Source organism: Syngnathoides biaculeatus, chromosome 9 (assembly GCF_019802595.1).
Source record: "Syngnathoides biaculeatus isolate LvHL_M chromosome 9, ASM1980259v1, whole genome shotgun sequence".
NCBI classification, from domain to species: domain Eukaryota; kingdom Metazoa; phylum Chordata; class Actinopteri; order Syngnathiformes; family Syngnathidae; genus Syngnathoides; species Syngnathoides biaculeatus.
The window spans coordinates 8,621,838-8,644,942 of NC_084648.1; the positions used below are offsets into that span (position 1 = coordinate 8,621,838).

Genomic DNA, 23,105 nt, shown 5'->3' on the forward strand with positions numbered 1-23,105 from the left:
CAGGACAGCGATGCTGAACAGCCTCCCAAATGAGGTGCAAGCGATTATGAGAATTGATCCGGACATTTTGGTCTGTCCGGAACCGAGATTTAAGAGGCATTTGATACACCATTGCCGGACCTACATGAAAAAAGCAAATAAAGATCAAAAGGAAACTGATGCTCTGGCGACTAGTTTGGTTAAACTACAGTTGGCAAAGTTGCATGTTGAGGCAAAACAAGAAAAGGTTAAACAAAAACAGATGTATCAAACTCCAGTGGGGGCTGGACGGGGCCGAGGCCAAGGGTTCCGTGGTGGATACAGAGGGCGTGGTCGTGGCGCCCCCCCAGGTCGGGGCCGGATAGGACTTGCTTCAACTGCGGGTCCCCTGATCACTGGGCACGTTATTGTCATGGCAACCCACCACCACCAGGGGTGGAGCAGCGGGGCCACCACACCAAGGGGGACCGCAGCAGCCCCGCCCGTGGCCACAGCCGAATCCACAGGGGCAGTATTACCAAGCCGACCCGTGGTACGGCCCGGATGAATAGGGGGGCCTGGGAAGCTCGGAAAGCACTGGCCAGGCAGAGCCAATGCTTCAGTTGACAGTGGCGGACACTCCGGTCCAGATGTTGGTGGACACTGGAGCAACACATTCATCAATCAACATGCCACTGCCAAGTACAGCGTTGTCGAGACCAGTTACAACATTGGTCGGCTTCTCGGGACGTCCTCAGACTCTGCCCTTTACCCGGCCTTTGAAAACGGAAATCACAAACACTGGACAGAAACTATATCATTCATATGTTCATGCAATGGACACGCCCATCAATTTGATGGGCAGAGACATGCTGTCAGCATTGAGAGCCCAGATATTGTGCGGCGAGAAGGGACTTACAGTGACATTTCCTGGCGGACAGGTTCTGGAATGCTCCCAGCCTGTGACACCTATGGGTCAGTGGTTGATGGCTCCACTCCCCACAGTACCTGAAATGGCACGGAACTACTGGGCTAGATTGAATCCTGAGAGTCCACTTGGGGGAGGTGTCTACTCCACTTACCTCCTGTGGAAACCGTGGATCCAGGCATTGGCACCGTACCACCCCCCAGTGGACCCATTGCATTGCACTCTATATTACGATAGGGATTCGGATGAAGTATATAGAGATGCGTTTGAAGAAATCGAGGGAGTTGATTGGACACTACAGTCACCATGCATCTTTGTAGGCCCAGAGGGAGTGGCAGCGAGTGTGCAGTTGTCGCCAGAGCAAGAACAATGGTTCAAAATGGGTGAGGAAGGTCTGCCCCATGTAACACTGGCTGTGTCGCCAGGCCATGAGCCCCGCCAATTGGGGTCCATGGTGAAACGATTAACACAACAACATGACTGGATGATGACTGAGATTCCAGATGTGTGGCATTCGGCCGCAACCAAAAGTTACAGGATAATGGCAAAAATGGTAGATGAGTCAGACCTTGAATTGGTCTTCCTGGACCGCCATCATGGGAGGGAACAGACGGACCATGAGTCTGCACAGGCGATGCTGGATCAAATGCCACAGACCTTGTGGTCACAGGGTCCATTTGATGTTGTTTTTTGTCATACGGTTCAACCGATCCAATTGGAAGTTGATTGCTCCATTCAGGTCCGCAGTCCTCAATATCGATGGCCGAAGGAAGCAGACAAAGGTATGGAGGACACAGTGACAGGATTGTGGGATGCGGGGGTGTTGGAAATGTCGGCATCCTCTTGGAACACACCACTGAGGCCGGTCCAGAAGGCTGATGGGGTGACATGGAGGATGGCCCACGATTTGCGGCCAGTGAATGACTTAACTATAACTCCAGTTTTGCCAGTTCCTGACCCCCATCGCATCCTGTCCTCCCTGGATCCTCAGAAACAGTGGTATACGGTAATTGATTTGGCGAATGCATATTTCTGTTTACCACTGGCTGAGTCAATACGACACGTGTTTGCATTTTCTTACAAAGGGGTGAAATTGCAGTACAAACGACTCCCACAGGGCTTCAAGAATTCGCCAGGAATCTTTAATCAGGTCTTGAAGGACTTGTTATTTTCATGTAAACTCCCCCAAGGCTCAGTGCTCCTGCAGTATGTGGACGTTCTCCTCATTGCAGCCGAAACATCCAACCAGTGTGTGGAAGCCACACGAGCAGTGCTGTTGAAGCTTGCTGACCTGGGCTTCAAAGTGTCAAGGAAAAAGTTACAGTGCTGTCGCAAGTCTGTGGTTTTTCTGGGGCGTGTCATCACACCAGCCGGTTTGGCTATATCCCCTAATCACCGCAGCTCCATCTTGCGACACCCACGTCCAGAAACAGTGCAGGACATGCTGTCTTTCTTGGGATTGTGTGGCTACAGCCGAGCCTACATCCCATGTTATGTGGATAAAACAGCAGGCCTGCGGGCCCTGGTCAAACAACAAGGGGTCCAAAATTTGAAGGCCACATTGCAGTGGACCCCTGAGGATGATGCATTGTTTGTGCAACTAATTCAGGAATTGGCATCAGCAGCAGCTTTGGCTACCCCAGATTACACTAAGGTGTTTCATTTACATGTAGCCATTAGTGAGAAAAGAGTGAATGCGGCATTGTACCAAAGACATGGGACAAACAGGGCAGTTTTATTGTATTGTAGTGTGCCATTAGACGGAATTGAACAGAAACAAGCAGACTGCGTTAGGTACGCAGCGGGCCTGGCAAAGGTCCTACAGAAAACGGCACATGTGGTCATGGGGTATCCCGTCCAGGTTTTAACAGACCATGCGGTGTCAGCTTTTGTCGCATCGGTGGCATTTACGTTGACACCCCTAAGACAAACACGGATAATGAAGACATTGACGGCACCAAATGTTACGTATGTGCATGATGGTGTGAACATGGCTAATCACCTCCTGGAAGGGGCACATGAGTGTGCTCTGAAAGTACAGAAAGATCAAAAGGTCCGTGAGGACTTGTATGCGGAACCATTGGAAGGTGGACGGGTTATGTTCGCGGATGGGTGTTGTTGGCGTGCCAAGGATGGGACACTCCACGTGGCAGTGGTGGAGTGGAAAGGTTCTTTCTTCCTCCCGGTGACAGCTCAGAAGTTGACAATAAAACCCTCCGCCCAGGCGGCTGAGGTGTTGGCTCTGGTGTTGGCCTTGGAACAGTGTCCAGGACAGCAATTAACTGTATACACTGATTCGGCATATGCAGCGTCGGCTGCCCTGATTGACCTAAAGGGGTGGCTGCACAATGGCTGGCTAACAGCGAAAGGCAAAGAAATTGCTCATAAAACTTTGATGGAGCGATTGTATGAAGCAATTAAGGGTCCCCACGAATTGGCGATTGTAAAGGTCCCGGGACACTCAAAGGCCAACACCATGATGGCAAAGGGTAATGAGAGGGCGGATGCTCTCGCGAAAGAAGTGGCTGGGTACACCCCTCAGGACGAGATGATGTTAGCAACCACTGCTGTGGTCTGGGATGGGGAACCGCCGGATCTTCCAGTGGCACCCGAGGTTACACTGGAGGACATTATGGACGCACAAGGTAAGTCGTCGCCGGAACAAAAATCTATGTGGATCGCATCAAAGGCGGTCAAGCGATCGGATGGTCTTTGGGTGGATCCCAGAGGCCAGCCGGTCCTACCTGAAGGACGACTCATGACCTCGGTATTGACTGAGGCCCATACAGTGGCACATGTGGGGCCTCAGGCAATGCTTCCAAAACTTCGTCAGTGGTGGCATCCAAGGTTGCAGGAGGTGGTCTGGCAGTTTTTGGCGGCTTGTGAATTATGTCAAACATTTAATGCACGACCGACATTGAAACCCAAGCCAGGGGCATTCTCCCCTGTGGCCTGGCCTGGAGCAGAAACTGACATGTGACAATGTGGGGGTGGGATTCCCTGGTTACCACACAGGCGGGTGATTATTGGACACCGTCAAAGAATAATATTGCTAAGTATTTCCATAATAAGATTCTCCTAAGAAAAGAAGGGGAGATATTGGAATTGACAATTGCAATGGGTAATAAGTCAATTGCGCCACCAAACCAAGAAGTGTTAGTGCTAAACACATCATGTTGGGGGTTTAAGTTGAGGGCATATTAGGTCTGGAAAAGATCCATATTTTCCAATTATCATCTCTGAGAATGGGACTATGACAAAAGGAGAAGCACCAGTGTTAAATGATTATACCCGTCAAACGGGTACCATGGCCAAAACAATGACGACAGTGGATGACTAGTTTGAGTCCCACAGGTATTTCTATGGTCACTAATAATTGGCTCCTGATGGCTGAACAGGCCGCTAACAATACTCACGAGAATTGTTTGGTATGTTTAGGTGCAAGGCCAGTTTTGAAAATCATAGCAGCAACTGCCGTATCTAAAACCTGCCTCATGGGTTTCCTGTATAATAAGACTCTCCAAGGAGAGTGCAGCCAATTGGACTTGGCCTTTCCACTGACAGGAATGGAAAAGAAAAAGCCTCTTTTTGACACCCATGTTGCACAACAAAATTTCACCTGAGTCAGATTACTAACTTAAGTTTATGATGATTTAGAAATGAATTTCCAACACTAGAAAAGTGCATAACCATACAGTAATTGGTTACAACAAAATATTTTAACTAAAATACGGTACACTCACATCTGTACGGAGCAATATGCTGCCTTCCAGCAATATACGGTCAGGGTTTTAAGTAAGTCAAGACATCACCAATGTCCTGTTTGAATGAGTTAGCTAGCTGTTGTCATGTGCAAGTGTATTAAAGCCAAGGTGCTACTGACTGGATGTCAATTAACATGATAATCAATTATTTGTTTTTCACCATTTGCAACAGGGCTTGGTCACAAATCCACACAAACTACTTTTAATAAAATCACGTTTTTATTGTTGAATACAGTTGACTGTAACAATAAAAAGGGAGGCAGGCTAACTGGTTAGCATATCCTCCTCACAGTTCTGAGGATTCTGGTCCAATCCAACCTCGCCTGTGTGGACTTTGCATGTTCTCCGTGTGCTTGTGTGGGTTTTCTCAGGGTCCTCCAGTTTCCTCCCACATTCCAGAAACATGCATGGTAGGTTGATTGAAGCCTCTCCATAAGGTTGAATGTGAGTTTGAATGATTGTTGGTTTATCTGTGTCATGGGATTTGGCTGGTGACCAGTCCAGGATGTGCTCTCCTGAAAATAGCTGGGATAAACTGAATGACGAACAAAAAAAAAAAAAAGGCCATGACTAAGGTGTCATGACTGTTTTCGTGTTGCTAATCTTGAGCTTCCCCGCTGCTCTTTGCTTCTTCCGGCCCGCAATCCTCTCAGCTTGAGTTTTGACAAACGCCGCACTCAAGCCAAACTGTCCGTCCTGGTCATCCTGGGCCGGCATGGATTGTAGCCACTGGTGGTAGTAACCACGGAAGCCATCGATCTGGATTAGGTAGTTGTTGCGGGACTTGTACTGGGAAGAAGGAAATTAAAGGAGCACCACATCAAAAATGTAATTGTTATTGCTTGGATTGTCTTGATTACCAGCCCACTCATCATGTGTGAAATTGATATTTGTGTAAATCTGAGAGCCATTCTGTAAAATTTGCTTCATTTCTTTATACTTTGTCTTTTTTTTTTTTGTAAAAATTAGATTTCACTTGCTTTATAATCTGATTTTTTTTAAAAACTAAAAATATACAAATATTCCCACAATAATTAGCATTTTTTTTCCAGCTAAAAAACAGGACTTTACTCTCAACATTTTGATTTTTTCTTTAAAAATTATTCTTGTAATATGGAATTCTTTTTGTTGGAAAAATATGTATTTTTATAGTCGTGTATACCCCCCCCAAGAAAAAAAGTTGACTAGAACTTTCTGGGGAAAAAAAACAAAAACCATTAAAACAATGTAATTTTTGAAAGAATGGATATAAGTTATTGGTGGGTCCATAAGTGTCAGAAATTGGGCAAATGTTGATAATTGCTTTCCAAAGTAAAAGCAGATTTACAAAGTTAATCAGTCTTCTTCCTTGTATTACAACAGAAATCACAGAATATTTACTGTAGAGAATCTGAAATTCCAAGGATTTGGAAAATTTAAGGTCTCCAAACAGTGAATCAATAATCAATATAGTTGATTAATATGAGGATTATTTGTCCATGAATTCTTGAAATTCTAGCTATAATGTGGGAAAAAAATGAAATAAAATCAAAATACCTTCTAAATGTGCATTTACATGTGATTTTTTAAAAATGTTTTAATAAAACTGAACAAAAAACCCTCTGCCTATTTTTATGGGGTATTGTGTATAGAATTTTAATGGCAGAAAATTGAGTTAAAATGTTTCTTAAAGGTGACAACAGCAGGGTTACCTGGTCATAATTGGGAGGATACTGCGCAGCAAACTCCAGCTGTTTGATGACTACTTGGTTAGGCCACACTTTCCGATCGCGCATGCTTTTCAGCAGCGTTTTCAGGTAGGCGTAATCCAGACGACGACTCGCTCGGCCAATCAGGGCGGAGAATACGTGCGCGTTGGGCTGCAATCCCGTCTCCTAACAACAAACGTGTAGCCATTTGTCAGACTACATCGATACTATAACATTGTACATACTGTACATAAATATTTATCATCACCTCCATGTCTTGGAGGAGTTGAAGTCCATCCTTCTGTCCCTGGCACCCAAGTGCCAGACTACCAAACGTCTGCTCGTCCACGCTCACGTTGCGGTTGCGCATCACACTCAAGACAGCCTGCAGACATTTATACACAAAATTAACACATTTACTGCCATTGGTTTTCACTTCACAAATTCAGTTCAAAAGAGAAGGGACAAAGTATGTCTGTCTGTCTGTCTATCTATCTATCTATCTATCTATCCATCCATCCATCCATTTTCCAATGGAAATGGACCCTATTCCAGATAAGTTTGGGCAAAAGGTGGACTACACCCAGAACTGGTAGACAGTCAGAATCAGTCGCGGGGCAGATATTGACACGGTCACTGGGTGGGAACTGAACCCGCGCTGTCTGCACCAAAGTCAGGCGAGTGTACGATTACACAATCAGAGACACCAAACTAAAGTACATGGGAAAAAGGGAAGTGTAAAGGTTCTATTTTTTTCATTGGGCATTGTTGTTGCGCCTTACGAACTCTGCCTAGTACCTTATGAAGTTTGCCTAGTAACAAATGATAAGTCATCATGTGATAAACCCTAGTTGTTGATGCTCTTTTCTTTAGTGTTTTGAATCTCAGTTTTCATGCAGTCATTGGCCAGTCGACATATCAAGCATTATGTTCACCACCATTGGTGCATTTTTTTCATTTCCACGTCACTGTTCAGTCCACATGTCGATTTTTACAAATCCATAAAACTGAAGGTAGGCTTTCCCAAACTGTTCCCATTAAATCGAGGCATCTAGCAAAAAGAATACCTTCGCCCCATCCAGATCTCCACTTCTGGCAGCCCTGCGAATGACCGAGTTGAAAAAGGCGGTGTCCAGCTTGACACGGTGCTGCTTGGCAACCTTCAAGAGCATCTCCAGAGACTGAAGACCGGGCGCCATGGTGTCCGCCAGCAGCGTCAGAGTCCGCAGGTCTGGCTCCAGCCCGCCAGCTGCCATCTTCTCCAGGAAACCATGGGCTCCGCCCAGTAGAGCCAGTCTGTCGGACGGTCCTTCCACGGGCCCGAAGGAAATCACACCACCGGTGCAGTTTCCCTGCAGGAGGTCCAATAGGTTTGGGGTGAACTCAAGAGGTAGGAGTCCAGTTTCTGACGGTCTGAGCGCCACCAAGGGGTTTTGTGTTTCACCCCCGCCACCTTGGCTGTCAGATCGGAGAAGCAGCTGCCGCTCCAGAAACTCAACGTCGACTCTTTTGCTTGACTTGACGTGTGACTCGTTTGACTGGAGTAGGATGCTGGAGGCCAACGCAGGATCGCCAATTCCACAATCCCTTGCGGTCCTCAATAGCAGATTGTAATTCTTTGAGTCCGGAACGAGGCCGGACTTGAGCATCTGCCGCCACACCTGTAAAAGCAATAACAATCAAAACAAAATACACATTTGCAGTGTATTTTGCATTTAGTTCATGTAAGAAACCCTTTAGCTAGTACTGGTTTTGGTTCGCAATAGCGTAGTCAAGTGAAAAGACCTGCAAGGCCAGCCTAAAGCCAAGCTGTTTGTCTTTCAGACATCCCATCAGCAAGTAATGAAATGTCTCTTGAGTGATGGCATGACCGACATCCAGCATCTCCTAGAAATGCACACACGCAGACAATGTAGTAGAAATTTCAAACAATAAATAATTATATAGGCCAAGGGTGGCCAACCACACACACACACACACACCCTCAGCGTGTGTATGCAGGAGTGTAGGCTGTTGTTGAGTGCGTGCATCTTGAGCATGGCATGGTAGGTGGCCACGCTGAGGGTGAGGTTCTTGCGTCTCAGTTCCTGCTCCAGCTTGACTGCCTGCTCCAGAGCCACTTGTGTGTGGCGCGACTCCGCGCAGGCGTTGAACAGAGACGTATAGGTGGCGTCCGACGCCTCCAGACCTCGCTTTTTCAGCTGCAGCACACATCGATGAGAAAGGAAGTTGACCTTCATTTGTACAAACGTGCATTTTCATGACATTTAAGTATATTGTCATAAGTTTGTTTTTTTTTTAATATAACTGCATAACTGGATATACATTATTTTTTGCTCACATACTGTAGGTGCAAAGCTGGCAATTTACTGAGACAGAGCTAAGGCATTAGTAATATATACATACATTCATTTTTATATTCAAGTGTTTCGGTGTCCTGATAAAAGTGGGACTATCTAGTATAAAATGTCATGTGTTATTAATGGTATCATTTAATAATACATTAAAAAGAAAATGCATTTTATCATTAAGTTATTCAGCACTGCATAAATTGTTACAGTACTTATTTTTTGAGAAAAAACATTTAGTGAAAAATCTTTTGAAATAAAATTCAGATTTTATTTAATATTAAATACAATGAAACCGCAGATGTAAAAAATATATTAAAATATTATTATAATATATTGCATATATTTTTTCACTTTTTAAATATGTGTAATACACTTTGTACATTACATATGCACCTGAAACAAACGTCCTCTCCTATCCTGAGCACAGGAAACACGTGTTTTTCCCCCATTTTGTCCTTATAACTCAGTCAGCGGGAGTCACTTTTGTTGTTGTCACCATGGTAACCAGGGTATCTGGTCACATTCGAGTTGACAAAATACAGCTCAATGATCGTAAAAAACAGGATACGGTGGTATCGGAATATAACATTTTATTGGAGTAGTCTGACATAGCGCAAACTTGAAAAAGCAAATTTGTGTTGTAGCGTGATTCAGGCATTATCGTGTCTGTCTCAGACGTATTGTCTGTCCGATGCCGCGTTAGAGTAATACGTCAAAAGACATGCGATACAGCTAAAAATAAACGAGGTTTTGGATTCAAATATACTGTACACAATGGCGACCTGGAGTGAATGACTTTTGTGGAACGAATCAATGATGCCATTAGCATATTATGCTGATCATTGGCAGATTCCAATAAGGGCTGATAAAAATCAGTGTAAAGTCTAATATTGAGAGAAACCAAAATAACCAAAATATTGTACAAACAGTATTAAAGGCCGACATCATGTATGCTTTCTATGAATTTTTCCCATCTTCCATGTGTGATGTACATTTAAGGGCATGGAGAACTGAGTTTTTGGAAAAATAGTGGCTAAAAATGAGAAAATGTATCCCTAAATGAATGTGGGGCATATCTTTTGAAGTAGTACACGGTACGTGTGACGCGTCCTCACATCGTTGTAGAGCTTGAAGGCCTTCTTCAGCTGTCCGGCTCGCCCACAGCCTCCGATGAGCACGCTGTAGTTGTACTCCTCCGGTTGCAACTTCTCACCGCGCAACATGTCCCTCTCAAACATCTCCAATGCCTCCTGCAGCTGAAATTCAACACATATACTGTTATCTTTACTTTATCATCCACACGACAAAAGGTGTATTTTATTGTGGTTGGATTTTGCAGAGCATGCTGGGAGCTGTTTCAAATATTGCATTTTGGTAATTTAGCTACACAAGAGGAATTATCAGAAACAACAGTGTGATGTGAAAAAATATCATGAATACAAGGGCATAGGCATATTACCTTTAAAAAGGCAAAACCTTGCATTGGATGTCATGAGATCAGTAGAGTACCCAATAAAATGTCCAGTGGATAAGATTTATTTCACCGAGATGAGACTATAACGCATTAAAAATTCTGAATTTGTAGTAAACAGTTGCATCGGATATTAAATTACTATATAAAAAAAAAAAAAGTCTATATGATACCACTACAATATTGCCTGGGGACTAGTACATTGTCTCAGGACTAAAACCTGCTGGGACTACAACATTAACTCCAGATTAGACCATTCTTTTGCACTGGACTAGCACCTTCTCTGAAGACTAAATTCCTATCTTGGAATTCTTGTGACTTCTACCTTCTCTTTGGACTACAAACCTCTTTGGGAACTTGAATCTTTTCTGGGGACTACAGCTTTCCATCCATCCACCCATTATCCATCACCACAGGAAGCACAAATCACTACACCACCACCTGCCCCACTCTTTTTACACATTAAATTAAATTGAATGAAAGATCAGAATCTGTGTAATTACCAAATACCATATAGTATGGTAATTCTCCCAATTGTACATTCTGTGATGTCCTTTGATAATTGTGTTTATATGTCGACTTCTTTATTTACTTCACTGGTGCAAATTGTTTAAATGGCAAACTGATTTTCGCTGTTCATGTGACAGTGACAATAAAGCTCTATCCTATTCTTCTGGGAATAATACATTATATGATGTATAGTAACTTCAATCACTTAAGCCCCGAACCTTCTTTCAAAGCTGGAACATTTTCCGAGGTAAAAAAAAAAAATAAAATAAAATGGAAAACTTTCTAAACTAGAACCTACACTTGGGACTAGTGCCTTCTTTCAATGTCTTAACAACACCAACCTTCCCAGCTTTAATCAGCTTCTTGCACTGTAAGAAGTACCAGTAGGTGGTATTTCTCCTCCCGGGTTTGCGTCTTGTTTCCTCCGACCTCTTGTCGTCGTCGTCTTCTGGATAGCTCAGGTTCAACATCTCCGGGCTAACTTTCTTAAAAGATCTCCGGGCGGACATGTCGGTGGACATAGCGCCGAAGTTCTCCTCTGAGGACGAGGCTAACTCCGCGTCCTGCTGCCACGTGAAGGCTGACAAGGTGAACCGTCTGACGGGTGTGAAGAAAAGCCTCGTCGGGGGTGGTCGTGAACCTTCATACCGGGTAGCAGCTCGCTTGTTGGCCGCTGGGAGACGGGAAAACCTGGCAACCATGACTGACATTGTTGCCCAATTCCGGCAGCACAGAGTCGTGGCGACGGACGGGAGCATGGTTAAATAGAACACGTTACAAAGCAGCTAACTATAAATTACGTACTGAGCAATTTATCAACTTTTTCTCGTTTGTCAGGACGAGCTCAAAATGTGTTTTGTGCGCGTCGCCATGTTTGGTGGTGACGCATTCCGGTAGCCATGAGTAGTAGATAGTAGATAAATATCCCAAACTCATTATTCAAAAAAAAAAAAAAGTCAAAAAAAAAAACAATAAAATACACATCACAACTTCAAGATGGTGTAAAATGTTCTGTGCTGCATGGAAACAAAGTGTCTATGAATTCCTGGATGGAATCGCGAAATGTTTGCACATTAAAGCGCTCCACGTTGATCGACAACATCAGTAATGTATTGGTATGCCTGTTAATGGGTGTGCGCGTTTCTTTTTTTCCATTTATTTTTGTATTGAACCTTGTATTAAATAATAAAATTTAAAAACAAAGCAGCGTTGAAGATTAAGAAAAGTAACATCTGAAATCAACTTGGAATTAAAACTGAAATAAGAAAAACAAAGATGCACACAATTTAAACAATTTCAATTATTTTGGACGTAATTTGGGTTTCAAGCTAAAAAAAAAAAAAAAAAAGATAAAAATCAACAATTCAAAAAAATTTAATACTGTGAAGAAATATTTTTTGTCAAAAAATGACAATCAATTATAAAATGATACTATCAAAACAATATTCTTCGTTGATATATACATTTCTTAACTAAAAATCTTTCAATTATTTAAAGATACACATTTCCAAACAAATATTTAAAAGAAATTGCAATTAAATTACATTTTTAAAAAAAACATTTTAAACAGTAGTCAATTTATAAACAAATTTTTACTTTTAGACTGATGGCTGACCGTGATGGGCAGAAATAACACTTGTCATTTTTTTTTTAAATAATTTACTGGAATTGTAGGTCCACTACACTTTTTCCACACAAATACTGTACATCCTTTAATTTTGTATTTATAAAAGAGTGGCATGCTATTTTTGCAGCAAAAACATAAGGCAAAATTAAAACAGCATTTTTTTAAACAGTACACCTCACTCTAAACTCTCAGTAACATTCTTTTCAACCATCAACTTCAGCAGCACCAATTGCGCGGAGGTATTATGAGTTGTCATCACCAGGGTGACAGACGAGGCGGCTGGGCCACGTGACTCTGAAATAAGGTGGTGCTGTCCAACAGAGTGAGGGGGATGTCTCTGATGACGGAAGGCAGGTCTTCGTGCTGTATCGGGTAAATGACAGCAGAAAGGCCCGGCCGCTCAGGTAAAAACCTGCAAGAGGGATGTACAAAGTATTAAATTATTACACCCCCCCAATAGTTTTCGAATTCATAAATGTCAAACTATGAATATGTGGAGGCCACGGTAGCAGTATAAAGTGTGTGTGTGTGTCTCTATACAGGGATGAGAATGAGCAATTTGGAAAGACAAATGGGGGGGGGGGGGGGGGGAGAGATCCTCATCTTTTCGCTCCAAGACTTTCACCATAATGGAAAACGTGCAGACTGCTTGATAACATGTATGTCTATAAGTTATATTTATATTGTAGTAAACAGAATGCTTCTCTATGAAATGTTAACATCAGAGTGAAAATGCTGCCTGAAATCAGAATGTTGTCATTATAAACGAAAATTAATGCAAACAGATGGCAATGCCATTTTCCGGTATCACAGTTGTGACTAATTTCACGCGTTGCCGATAAATGCTGGCGGCCGGTCTCGATCACAGCCTCGCCTCGCTCCGCCTCAAGGCGTACACCCCCGCCACCCTAAATTTTTTCAACAAATCTATACGGTTCACAACAATGACATTTTCAGCTGAAAAAACTCGGAATTCTGCGAATCCGTGAAAAATTCTCATTCCTGTCTCTCTTCTCTCTCTCTCTCTAGATCGAGAGAGAGAAGAGAGAGAGAGGAGAGAGAGAGAGAGAGAGAGAGAGAGAGAGAGAGAGAGAGGAGAGAGAGAGAGAGAGAGAGAGAGAGAGAGGAGAGAGAGAGAGAGGAGAGAGAGAGAGAGAGAGAGAGAGAGAGAGAGAGAGAGAGCTCTCTCTCTCTCTCTCTATCTCTCTCTCTCTCTCTCTCTCTCTCTCTCTCTCTCTCTCTCTCTCTCTCTCTATATATAGATATATATTTTTTTTTCCCCTCCCTCTAAAACAGGAGTGTTCAACTGCTATTTGTGGGGGATGGGGACTGAGCCCTGCCGCAAAAAAAGAAAAAATATATTTAACCGACATCCCCCCAAAAGACTTAAATTTATCTATAACTGCATATGCCACAAAATGGAACCAAGACAAGTTAGCAAATATAACACTTACACAGCTAAAGTACACGTCATGGGGACACGCTTCAAACGACGCAAAGCACTTAATATATAATGGGAAAAAAAATGGAAACAAAATAATCAATGAATCACCCCGCCCTAATTGTATACTTTAATGCAGACCTGTCAAGGAGGGTTTTCTGCAGATTCCGGCAGGCCACCAACGTACCCCCGGTGAACATGTGGCACATGACCACGCGGTTGGAGCGCTCCATGAATGACTCCGCTGCAGCCGCTTCAAAAGAGCCATTGCGCGAGATGAGGCAGAAGCGCTGCAGGCTGCGGCAGCAGGAGAGCGCATCAAAGAAGGACGAGTTGGCGTTCAAGTAGGGCTGCTCTAACCTGAACACATCCATTCACAAATACAACGCATTGGAAATAAACATGGAAATCGATTCATGCAAAAACCTCACAACACGCAAGACGTTTGGCCAATATCTAACCCTATGGAGTAAAAAAGGCCAAAATAAACAAAACATCTGCTTTTAACAACAGCAGAATTTCTGGAAATAATGTAATTTCCAGAATTATGTTTGAATAGAAATATGGAAATAAACGTTTCCATGATATTCTAATTTTCGGGAAACTGTACACCAAATTTCATGTTGCTATGAGAAACTGGCTTTGGGGGCTGAATTTTTAATGGACTTGCCTGTCATTGAAGGACCCTAAAAAAAAATTGACAAAATGAGTCTTAAATGTCAGGTCTGAACTAAAAATGCAGAATTTTTCTGCATTTTCAGACATGGGCTCTCAACCTTTTTTTCGTGTGCGGATCTACTAATGAGTGATATGGCTACCAAATTCCATGTTGCGTAGGGAATTGGCTTCAGGTGGTTATTTTTCTGGGACAATCGAGGAAAAGTATGTCATTGAAGGACCCCTGAAATTTGCCCACTTGATCTAAAATGCCCAACTATCTGATCATTTTCAAGCATGGGTTTCTTGAGACTTTTGAGTGTATCTACTCATGACAGACATGTCTATCAAATTTCAATCAGTTTCATAATGATAAGTGAAACTACCTGCAGGGGCATCTACGTTACCTGAGTTCTCGGAGCTGGGTGCAGCGTCTGAGTGCCTCCAGCAGAGTGGCGTTATAGTTCATAATTTTTAGCGTGCCAATGTTGGCGAGCGACAAGACCTGCAGGTCCTTGCACTGAGTCACGAGGTGGGCCAAACCCGTGCCCCTCAAGACACCGGGCAGACCGGCTAGAGTCAGGCGGCGTAACTTCGGCAACCCGCCTAGCGCTGCCAAGTGGGCGTCGCCGACCCCCCGGGCCAACGCGCACATGCCACGGGGCTCCATGCTTGCACGGGTGCACGGCTCCAGGCGGGGAAGAGCAGAGACGAAACCTGGCCCGATAAGCTCCAAGGTCTCCAGGGAATGACATCCCGCAGCCAGCTGGCTAATTCCCGAGGTTGTGTCCCCTAGGGACAAAGGAGGGTACAATACTCAGGTTAAAAGTACTCCTTCAAATATCTTCTTAACAGTAAGCAAGAATTCAGTGGGGGGGAAAAAAAACTTAAGTACAGTGGTTCATTGACATAAGTGGCCCAAATGAAACATCAACCTTACTTTTTTTAAAATTATTATTTCTGGTTTTGTTGTAAAACAGAACAAGATTTTCCTTGTGAAGATTTGAAATTATTCTTGAAGTCATCTTGATTGCAATAAAGAAAGAGTGTTGGTTATCCTGGATCTAAAGGCTGCTTTTGGGACGGTAGCTCACACAATTTGTTTTGAATAGACAAAAATATCTGGTCAGCCTCTCACACTGCTGCACACAAATGTTATCAAAACATTACCGTAACCTAATTTAATGGTAAGGTTAAATGTATGCTCCTCCAAAGCCTATAAAGTAACATGGTGTGCTTCAGGGTTTAGTTGTAGGTCCCCTCTATAATTCAATTTGTACACGCTCCCTCTTGGCAGTATCATCAGGAGCCACAGTAAACTTAAAAGCTTCGCTGAGAATATGCACCTGTACATCTGTGTCTCCTAATGACAGGATTTCAATGGATCCTCTTTTTAATTGTATTTTAGACATCAAATAATGGATTGCAGGCAACTTTCTCCATCTTTACCAGTGTAAAACAGATTTTTGAGTTATTGGTCCTGAGACCCGAAGAGAAAACATCCATCCATTTTCTTTTCCGCTTATCCTCACGAGGGTCGCCGGGAGTGCTGGAGCCTATCCCAGCTTTCAATGGGGAGGAGGCGGGGTACATCCTGAACTGGTTGCCAGCCAATCACAGGATACATAGAGACAAACGGTCACACTCACAATCACACCTCGGGGCAATTTAGAGTGTCCAACTAATGTTGCATGTTTTTCGGATGTGAGAGGAAACCGGAGTGCCCGGAGAAAACCCACGCAGGCACGGGGAGAACATGTCAACTCCACACAGGCCGGGATTGAACCTGGGTCCTCAGAACTGTTAGGCCAACGCTTTACCAGCTGATCCACTGTGCTGCTAAAGAGAAAACCTTTTTAATCTAAACATGAGCATTATCTTTGAATCTCTAACTACTTATGATAATTCAGGGTGTTATTTTATTTGAGCTCATTACTATTATACTATATTACTAATTAATATTATATATTACTATATATATATATATATATATATATATATATATATATACATATATACACCATATTTAAAAAAAAAAAAAAATTGTGTTTTGTAATTATTTGAAAAAATGCCATCATAACTCAGTTTTTCTGGCCAATAATGAGACGCTAATGCAAATATGCATCACCTATCAGAGTGATTATTGTAATGCCCTGTGATCTTCCCAAGATGAATACTGTATTTCAAGTTTACAATTACTACAAAATTCAGCAGCACATGTACTGACGAAGATCATATCGCAGGAAAACATTACACCGTTTTAAAATGACTGCATTGGATATACGTGTGATTCAGGAGTGATTTCAAATGTCTTTTACTAGTCTTTAAATGGGCAGCACTGGTTAGCACGTTGGTCTCACAGTTGTGAGACCTGTGAGCTGCATAAAAAGGAAAAAAAAAAAAAACATTTTGGTGGCATGGAACATTTGACCAAACATAGCAGAGTAAATGTAGCACATCAGTACCCACCTTGGGTTCCCACTTCAGAACCAACTTTGTAGTTCTGGAAGCCCACTCGAGGGAGTTTCTTCAAGCCACGCAGAAGTAAGGGAGACGAGTTCTGCGCCACACTATGATGTGACTGGACGCCGTCCGAAAGGGCGCAGGCGGTTAAGGTCAGCGAGCGAAGGTGCTGGAGTTGAGCGAGGCTGGCACACAAATGGGGTGCGGGTGGCAGTAGGGTACAAGCGTGCCCATGGTGGTAGTGTGTGTGCATCAAGTTCAAGTGGCGGAGGTTGACGCAGCTGGATGCCAGCCGGCTCATGTTGGCAGGGAGCTGTTGGTCCTCTGCACTGCGACACTCCGAGTACGGCACGTGGTTGATGCCGCTAAGGTTGAGGCTCAGTAGCCGCGAGGCATCCTGCACGCCACCCTCCAGCAGGGACTGGAAAACCTTGAAAGGAAGTAGGTAAGTAAGTAAACATTATTTCCGTAGTACTTTTAACAGATAAAAATCAAAGTGCCTTCCAGTGAACACCGCTTAGTCATATTTTTACATTCATTTCATCAGGACAGACAATTTCATAGGCTAAATCAAATTTCTTTACTTCCAAACGCCACATTCCTCGATCCTTGCTTCTGTTTACAGTTAGCACCTACCACTAGAGATCCAATCGAAGAGTACGCAGGAGCAAAAATGACATCCTAAATATTACACTTCCATTGGCAGAGTTCCTATACATTAGCAATTTCAGAATTCCATAATTTTTTACAAAAAAATAAAAAACTACAACACAGGCAAGGGGGTGCTTTAGCCCACAGCTCATGCTTGAAAATTCACATCGAACCTGCTCCAGCTCCTGTCACTCTCCTTAGTACGAGCACCTGCAGTAATTACACTTTATCAAACCAGTTTGTCTCTGTTATGTTTTGTCTTTTTTTAATGTTTTTTTTTTACACTATAGAGTGTTTTTTTTTGTTTTTTTTTTTTTTAAAAACATGACTTCGGGAGCAGGTATGGATTAATTGCCATTCAGTTAATTTCTATTGGGAAAATATATTTGCTATAAAAATAAATTGGGTTGTGAGCTTGGTGACAAAACAAGTTAAAGTTGAAAGGTACCACTGCCTTGTATTCCTATTTTGTACCTTAGTTTTCTTGTGAGAATATGCATATGAGTCTAAAATATGTGGGGTTTTTTTTTTTTTTTTTGTCTGACCTGTGGCCAGAGGACAGGGCAGCGGCTGAAGCTCAGGTGCTTGGGGCTGTTGCCCGCCAGCACCTGCTTCAGTGATGAGGGGTCCAGCCAAGAGCGAGGCAGCTGCAGGGCCTCCAAGTCACCACGGAGGCCCAGGCTCTGGGCTAGCGACGGAGCAGCGGACCAGTGGGCCGGATTGGGGCCGGGGACAGACACCAGGAAAACCCGGAGGCGCTCCGGAATGTGAACACTGAACACGGCCAGGTAGAGTAGCAGCAATGTCTGATTCACCTAAGGACAGACAACCAAAGCATTTCATGGGTATTGTTGGTTGTGTATTCTACTTTTTATATCAATTTATGCATACATAATGTATTATGAAACAATAAAATTATTCAGCCTTTTAAAACATAAGAAGTGGGAACAGGAAGCTGTCACCTTTTGGCATCTGATAGTACTATTAGAATGTATAAGCATTGTCTTTTTTTTTAAGACTGTACAAGCAAATAATGATGTTCTGGCGACACAGTGACTGACTGGTTAGCACATCTGACTCATAGTTCGGAGGACCCGGGTTCAAACCTGGCCTCGCCTGTGTGGAGTTTGCATATTCTCTCTGTGCCTGCATGGATTTTCTCCGGCCACTCTGGTTTCCGCTCACATTCCAAAAACATATGTGGTAGGTTGATTGAAGACTCTAAATTGCACATAGTTGTGACTGTGAGTGCGAATGGTTGTTTATATGTGCCCTGCGATTGACTGGCAACCATTTCAGTCTGCACCCCGCCTCTCGGCCGAAGGCCCTAGTCGACCTAAGGGAGGATAAGTGATACAGAAAATGGATGGATGGATGGATGGAAAGTGACCTCTCCTGGAGCCAGTCTGGCGCTGAACTCCTCCAGTTGCTCGTAGTGCGGCACACTGCTCTGACCCACCATCAGGTGGCAGCTGACGCCGATGCCCTCCCTGGTCACGTCTGAGATGTCGAACTGCAGCATCAACCTAACAACACACAATACAATGGTTCAATTCTCTCTACATTTGCATAACAGGGAAGAACGTATTGCATAGTTTTTCTGCTTGAACACATGCTGCGTACAGACTGTCCTATTAATTTTCTTTTTAATTTGAATTGAAAAAAGAATATTTAACATTTCTTGCAAACATTGGATGTACAGAGAATTTTTAAAATAAAATTTTAGTTCTTTAATTTAAATCATTTCACTTTTAAATTTGACTTGTAGTTTGAGCCTTACTCGTTTAATTTGTATATATTTTTGGACATATTTGTACTTTATTTGTATGACCTTTTTTAACTTATTTTTATGCTTAGGTTACTGAAAATTGCACATTGGCTGTGCAAATCATTTTAAACTTTTAAAGTAATTTAAAGGTTCCATTGTAATGTATTTTTACTTTTACACGAATTTGCCATTACAATTGAATATTTGCACTTAAATTTAATTTCTACTTTTGTTTTGAATTATTAATTCTATTCTTCATATTTATCTTTATTGAATTCAAAAAATAATTTGTTTCAATTAAAATTTAAAAGAAATGTTTTAGGATGGGCGGCACGGTGGATCAGCTGGTAAAGCGTTGGCCTCACAGTTCTACTGACCCAGGTTCAATCACGGACCCGCCTGTGTGGAGTTTGCTTGTTCTCCCCGTGCCTGCGCGGGTTTTCGCCGGGCACTCCGGTTTAGTTCGACATCCCAAAAACATGCAACATTAATTGGACACTCTAAATTGCCCGTAGGTGCTGTTTGTCTCTATGTGCCCTGCGATTGACTGGCAACCAGTTCAGGGTCAGCCTCCTGCCCGTTGACGACTGGGATAGGCTCCAGCACTCCCTGCGACACTTGTGAGAAGAAGCGGCAAAGAAAATGGATGGATGGATGTTTTAGGGTGGCCACAATCCACCCTTAACTACAGTACATATATGACAACCTAATGGTTTTCCAGCAGTTTAACTGCTGCGGCGTCCTTACTTGCGTAGCTTAGCGCAGCAGGGCACCACGCCATAGCTGGGCGTCAGCAGCGTCTGCCGCAGCTCAGCTAGGCGGCTGAGTCGGTCCACCGCCTCTCCTGCGAGCTTGCCAGCGTCGAAGCCCGGCTGCACGTCAAAGGCCAACGAGCGCAGCAGGGGTAGCGAGGCCAGAAGGCGAGAGAGGCGCAGCGCCGTCAGCCGGCACCCGCTGACGTCCAGATGCGTCACCGCCTTGCAGCGGCCTACGCAATCCACGACGCTGCTGCTCAGCCAGTAGACGCCGTTAAGGCTCAAGGACTGCACGTGATTGGAGAGCTGCCGCAGCGTGTGGCGAACAGTCTGATCATCCATCTGTGTGGGAGAGAGGTGGGAGGGCGATGTCAAAAGGGACCAATGGGAAATTAGTAGATGTCCCACCTTCAATGAGACCACACAAGGGGGGAAACACAGGCAAAGACTGTTCTCGACACCATTGTTCTCATTTTGTAATCCAAAACAGCACCACATACCACGGTCCACTAACAATATATGCTCAAGTGTGCATGTGTGTGTGTGTGTGTGTGTGTTTTTTGGGGGGGGATATGGTTGTGTGGTGTCTTGCTACATCTGTGTCTGGTCTGTGGTGCAGTTTATGTGTGTAGTATTGCGCGCATGTTAAATGTGAGTCTGTGTGTAATGCATGGTGTGTGGTAGGAGTCAAACACCTTAATATTTTTTTCTAGTTGACTTCAATATCATTGATATTCACTCAGCATATTACAATGCCCCCCAACTTTTTTACATACTTTCCTGTAAAAGCACATTTTGACAGACTAATGTAGAAAGAAATAAAACGAATCATTAAAAATATAAATCATTATCACGCTAATTGAATTACTGGGAGTCCTGCGCATGTCTCTGGACAACAACGGGTCTATTCTTGTGTCTGATAGAGATGACTTTTGAGTCGTCCGTCTCCTGGCATCAACAGAACATAACGCTCTTTGTAGTATCAAAATGTCACATCAACAAGGCGACACAGTCTTCATACGCAAGTCCTGGTCAGAGAGTATGAAGATAAGCTGGTTATGGATGAGAATTAGGATGTGTTTAAATGTATTTAACCAAAGTGGTCGAGTTTTGCATTTTAAAACTTTGACACCAATATTTTCCCTTTTTCCTCAAATAAAAATCAGCTCCAAATATCAATAATCAGGAACATTTTACTACCAATAATTGGTATCGGTACTAAAAAAACAAACAAACAAAAATAACACTCTCCTTCAAATGAGAATAGCGGTTAGCCTTGCAAATGTCAAAAGTAAAGCAATATTGCGATGTGTTGGAGTAAACAACTTCAGTTACCACACAGACATCATCTGCGGATTATTAGACAGAACATTTTGGCGACAAAGATGGAATTTCACCGCCACTGCCCTGGTTTGTCATTGCTAGTCCCAAAGTACCGCTGTGATTGAAGAAGCCAAAGCTAACTAGACTAAGTGCTTTTCTCATCCACAACAAGCAACACCTGGAACCACGCAAATGTGTGAGGATTGTGTTGCCTTGTTGGCCAGATATTTCGCTGCTCCATAAAGCGTTAGAGTCCAGCGACAGCAGTAGACGGACAAGTCGCAAGTCCTCTGTGAACAGCCCAATTAGAAGACGAGATGCCAAAAACACTTGATATCCCATTTGTCGACTTAAAGCTTTTAAGTGTCAATGTGGACGAGGAAAGTAAACTTGTCGACTAATCAGTTCAACCCTTTGAGTGCGTGTGTATACCGTGTACTCCTCAGACAGGCATACGTGTGACAGGAGGCTCTTGTCACAGCAGAGCGTCTGGAGCCGTTGGCAGACGGGCGCCACATTGGTAAGCAAGTCACATACGGGCACATGCCGCAGGATGTACAGAAGAATCTCATCAGACAGGTCAGACATGCCCACCGCCGCCATCACAGGATCCTCCTTGACCTGGTCTGTACCAACAATTGTGTCACTCAAATGAACATCAAATCACTACATGAGGTATATAAACACATTTATTTCTACAAATCCCTGAAAAATTCTTACCAGAAATTAGATTTATGTATTACATGTAATTTTTATGATATACAGCAGTGATTCCCAAACAGTGTGCCGGGTATATTGGTGTGGTGTGAACGCTCTTCGGGTGTGGCGTGGGAAGTTATCCAATTTTATGTAATTGCTAAAAAAAAATAAATAAATCATTTATTTCCAAGAAGTAATGTATCTTTATTTATCTATTTATGCCATTGAGGAACAATGACAGACAGAACAAAAAAATCATCTTCTATTAGATGGCAGGAAGTACATACAGTAATTAATTGGTCCATTTTTGGTGACATTTACTTTTGTTGGTGTGCTGTGGGACTTTTCAATTCTCAAATATGTGCATTGGCTCTAATAAAGTTAGGAAATCACTGATATACAGGATATGTTCCCACACTTACATACAGCTCAAGCAGGCATCAAAACTTTATGTAGCCTTGCGAGCTCGTGCTCGCACTAATAGTTGTACATGAACATGCAACCCTTCTGTCGACTCACGCTCTCGTGTGTTTTAGTGTGTGAAGTAATTTAATTCCCCAAAAAGTTCTTTAATTACAGTAAGTTAGCACCCATTACTTCTGTCATGTTCTAATGTTGGTCTGATTCTGATTCGAATACACGACCTTTATAGAGAATACTTTTCTTGAAGATAGTGTGCCGGAAAAAAACTGGACACTATCATACTTGGGGTTTAAATCACCTGCGATGTAGCAATTAGCCTAGTTGCTAATGCGGTATCGTGTTGCTGCTAATCCTCCCACCTCCCAGACGTGTCGTTCCTTTGACGTTTGAAATTACAGCAGCTACTGTCACCGTGGACACCATGAGCGCTACGGCGAAATGTCATGTGTTCACCTGCCGAAGAAGCATCTTTGATCGTTTCGAAATTGGGTCCTCCTCTCCTCACCCTCTTCCCCGGGCCCAGAAATCCTTTTCTTGACAAACACGGACATAATTCACCGCTGCACCATGCCGGAAGACTTTACGGGTTGCACTCAACTGAGACGGAAAAACCAATGGAGTTCCGACA

At 43.2% G+C, this 23,105-nt stretch overlaps 2 protein-coding genes and 1 long non-coding RNA gene across 6 annotated transcripts in view; 1 reads left to right on the top strand and 2 right to left on the bottom strand.

Moving 5' to 3' along the window:
- Nucleotides 1-5,441, top strand: part of LOC133506609 (uncharacterized) — a 7,721-nt gene extending 2,280 nt beyond the window's left edge. The window contains exon 3 of the long non-coding RNA XR_009796547.1: nt 5,304-5,441. This is a non-coding gene — a long non-coding RNA (uncharacterized LOC133506609). The remainder of the gene's footprint in view (nt 1-5,303) is intronic.
- ptcd1 (pentatricopeptide repeat domain 1) lies at nt 4,887-11,568 on the bottom strand. The gene is made up of 8 exons (XM_061830903.1): nt 11,012-11,568; nt 9,805-9,945; nt 8,321-8,539; nt 8,124-8,225; nt 7,406-7,999; nt 6,607-6,723; nt 6,342-6,524; nt 4,887-5,439 (listed from the first exon to the last, which is right to left on the bottom strand). The coding sequence occupies exons 1-8, from the start codon at nt 11,426-11,428 to the stop codon at nt 5,221-5,223; spliced, it is 1,992 nt and encodes a 663-aa protein (XP_061686887.1). The 5' UTR covers nt 11,429-11,568; the 3' UTR covers nt 4,887-5,220.
- Nucleotides 11,569-12,372: 804 nt separating this feature from the next.
- On the bottom strand, nt 12,373-23,073 carry fbxl18 (F-box and leucine-rich repeat protein 18). Of its 4 annotated transcripts, none has more exons than XM_061828716.1 (9): nt 22,931-23,073; nt 21,788-21,981; nt 20,025-20,374; nt 18,900-19,035; nt 18,055-18,324; nt 16,865-17,288; nt 14,803-15,187; nt 13,880-14,098; nt 12,373-12,709 (listed from the first exon to the last, which is right to left on the bottom strand). In XM_061828716.1, the coding sequence occupies exons 2-9, from the start codon at nt 21,956-21,958 to the stop codon at nt 12,553-12,555; spliced, it is 2,112 nt and encodes a 703-aa protein (XP_061684700.1). In that variant the 5' UTR covers nt 21,959-21,981; nt 22,931-23,073; the 3' UTR covers nt 12,373-12,552. The 4 variants fall into 4 exon arrangements, with proteins under 4 accessions (XP_061684700.1, XP_061684699.1, XP_061684701.1 ...); XM_061828715.1 differs by having other exon boundaries at nt 22,837-22,979; XM_061828717.1 differs by lacking the exon at nt 22,931-23,073 and adding an exon at nt 22,776-22,915.
- Nucleotides 23,074-23,105: the final 32 nt, after the last annotated feature.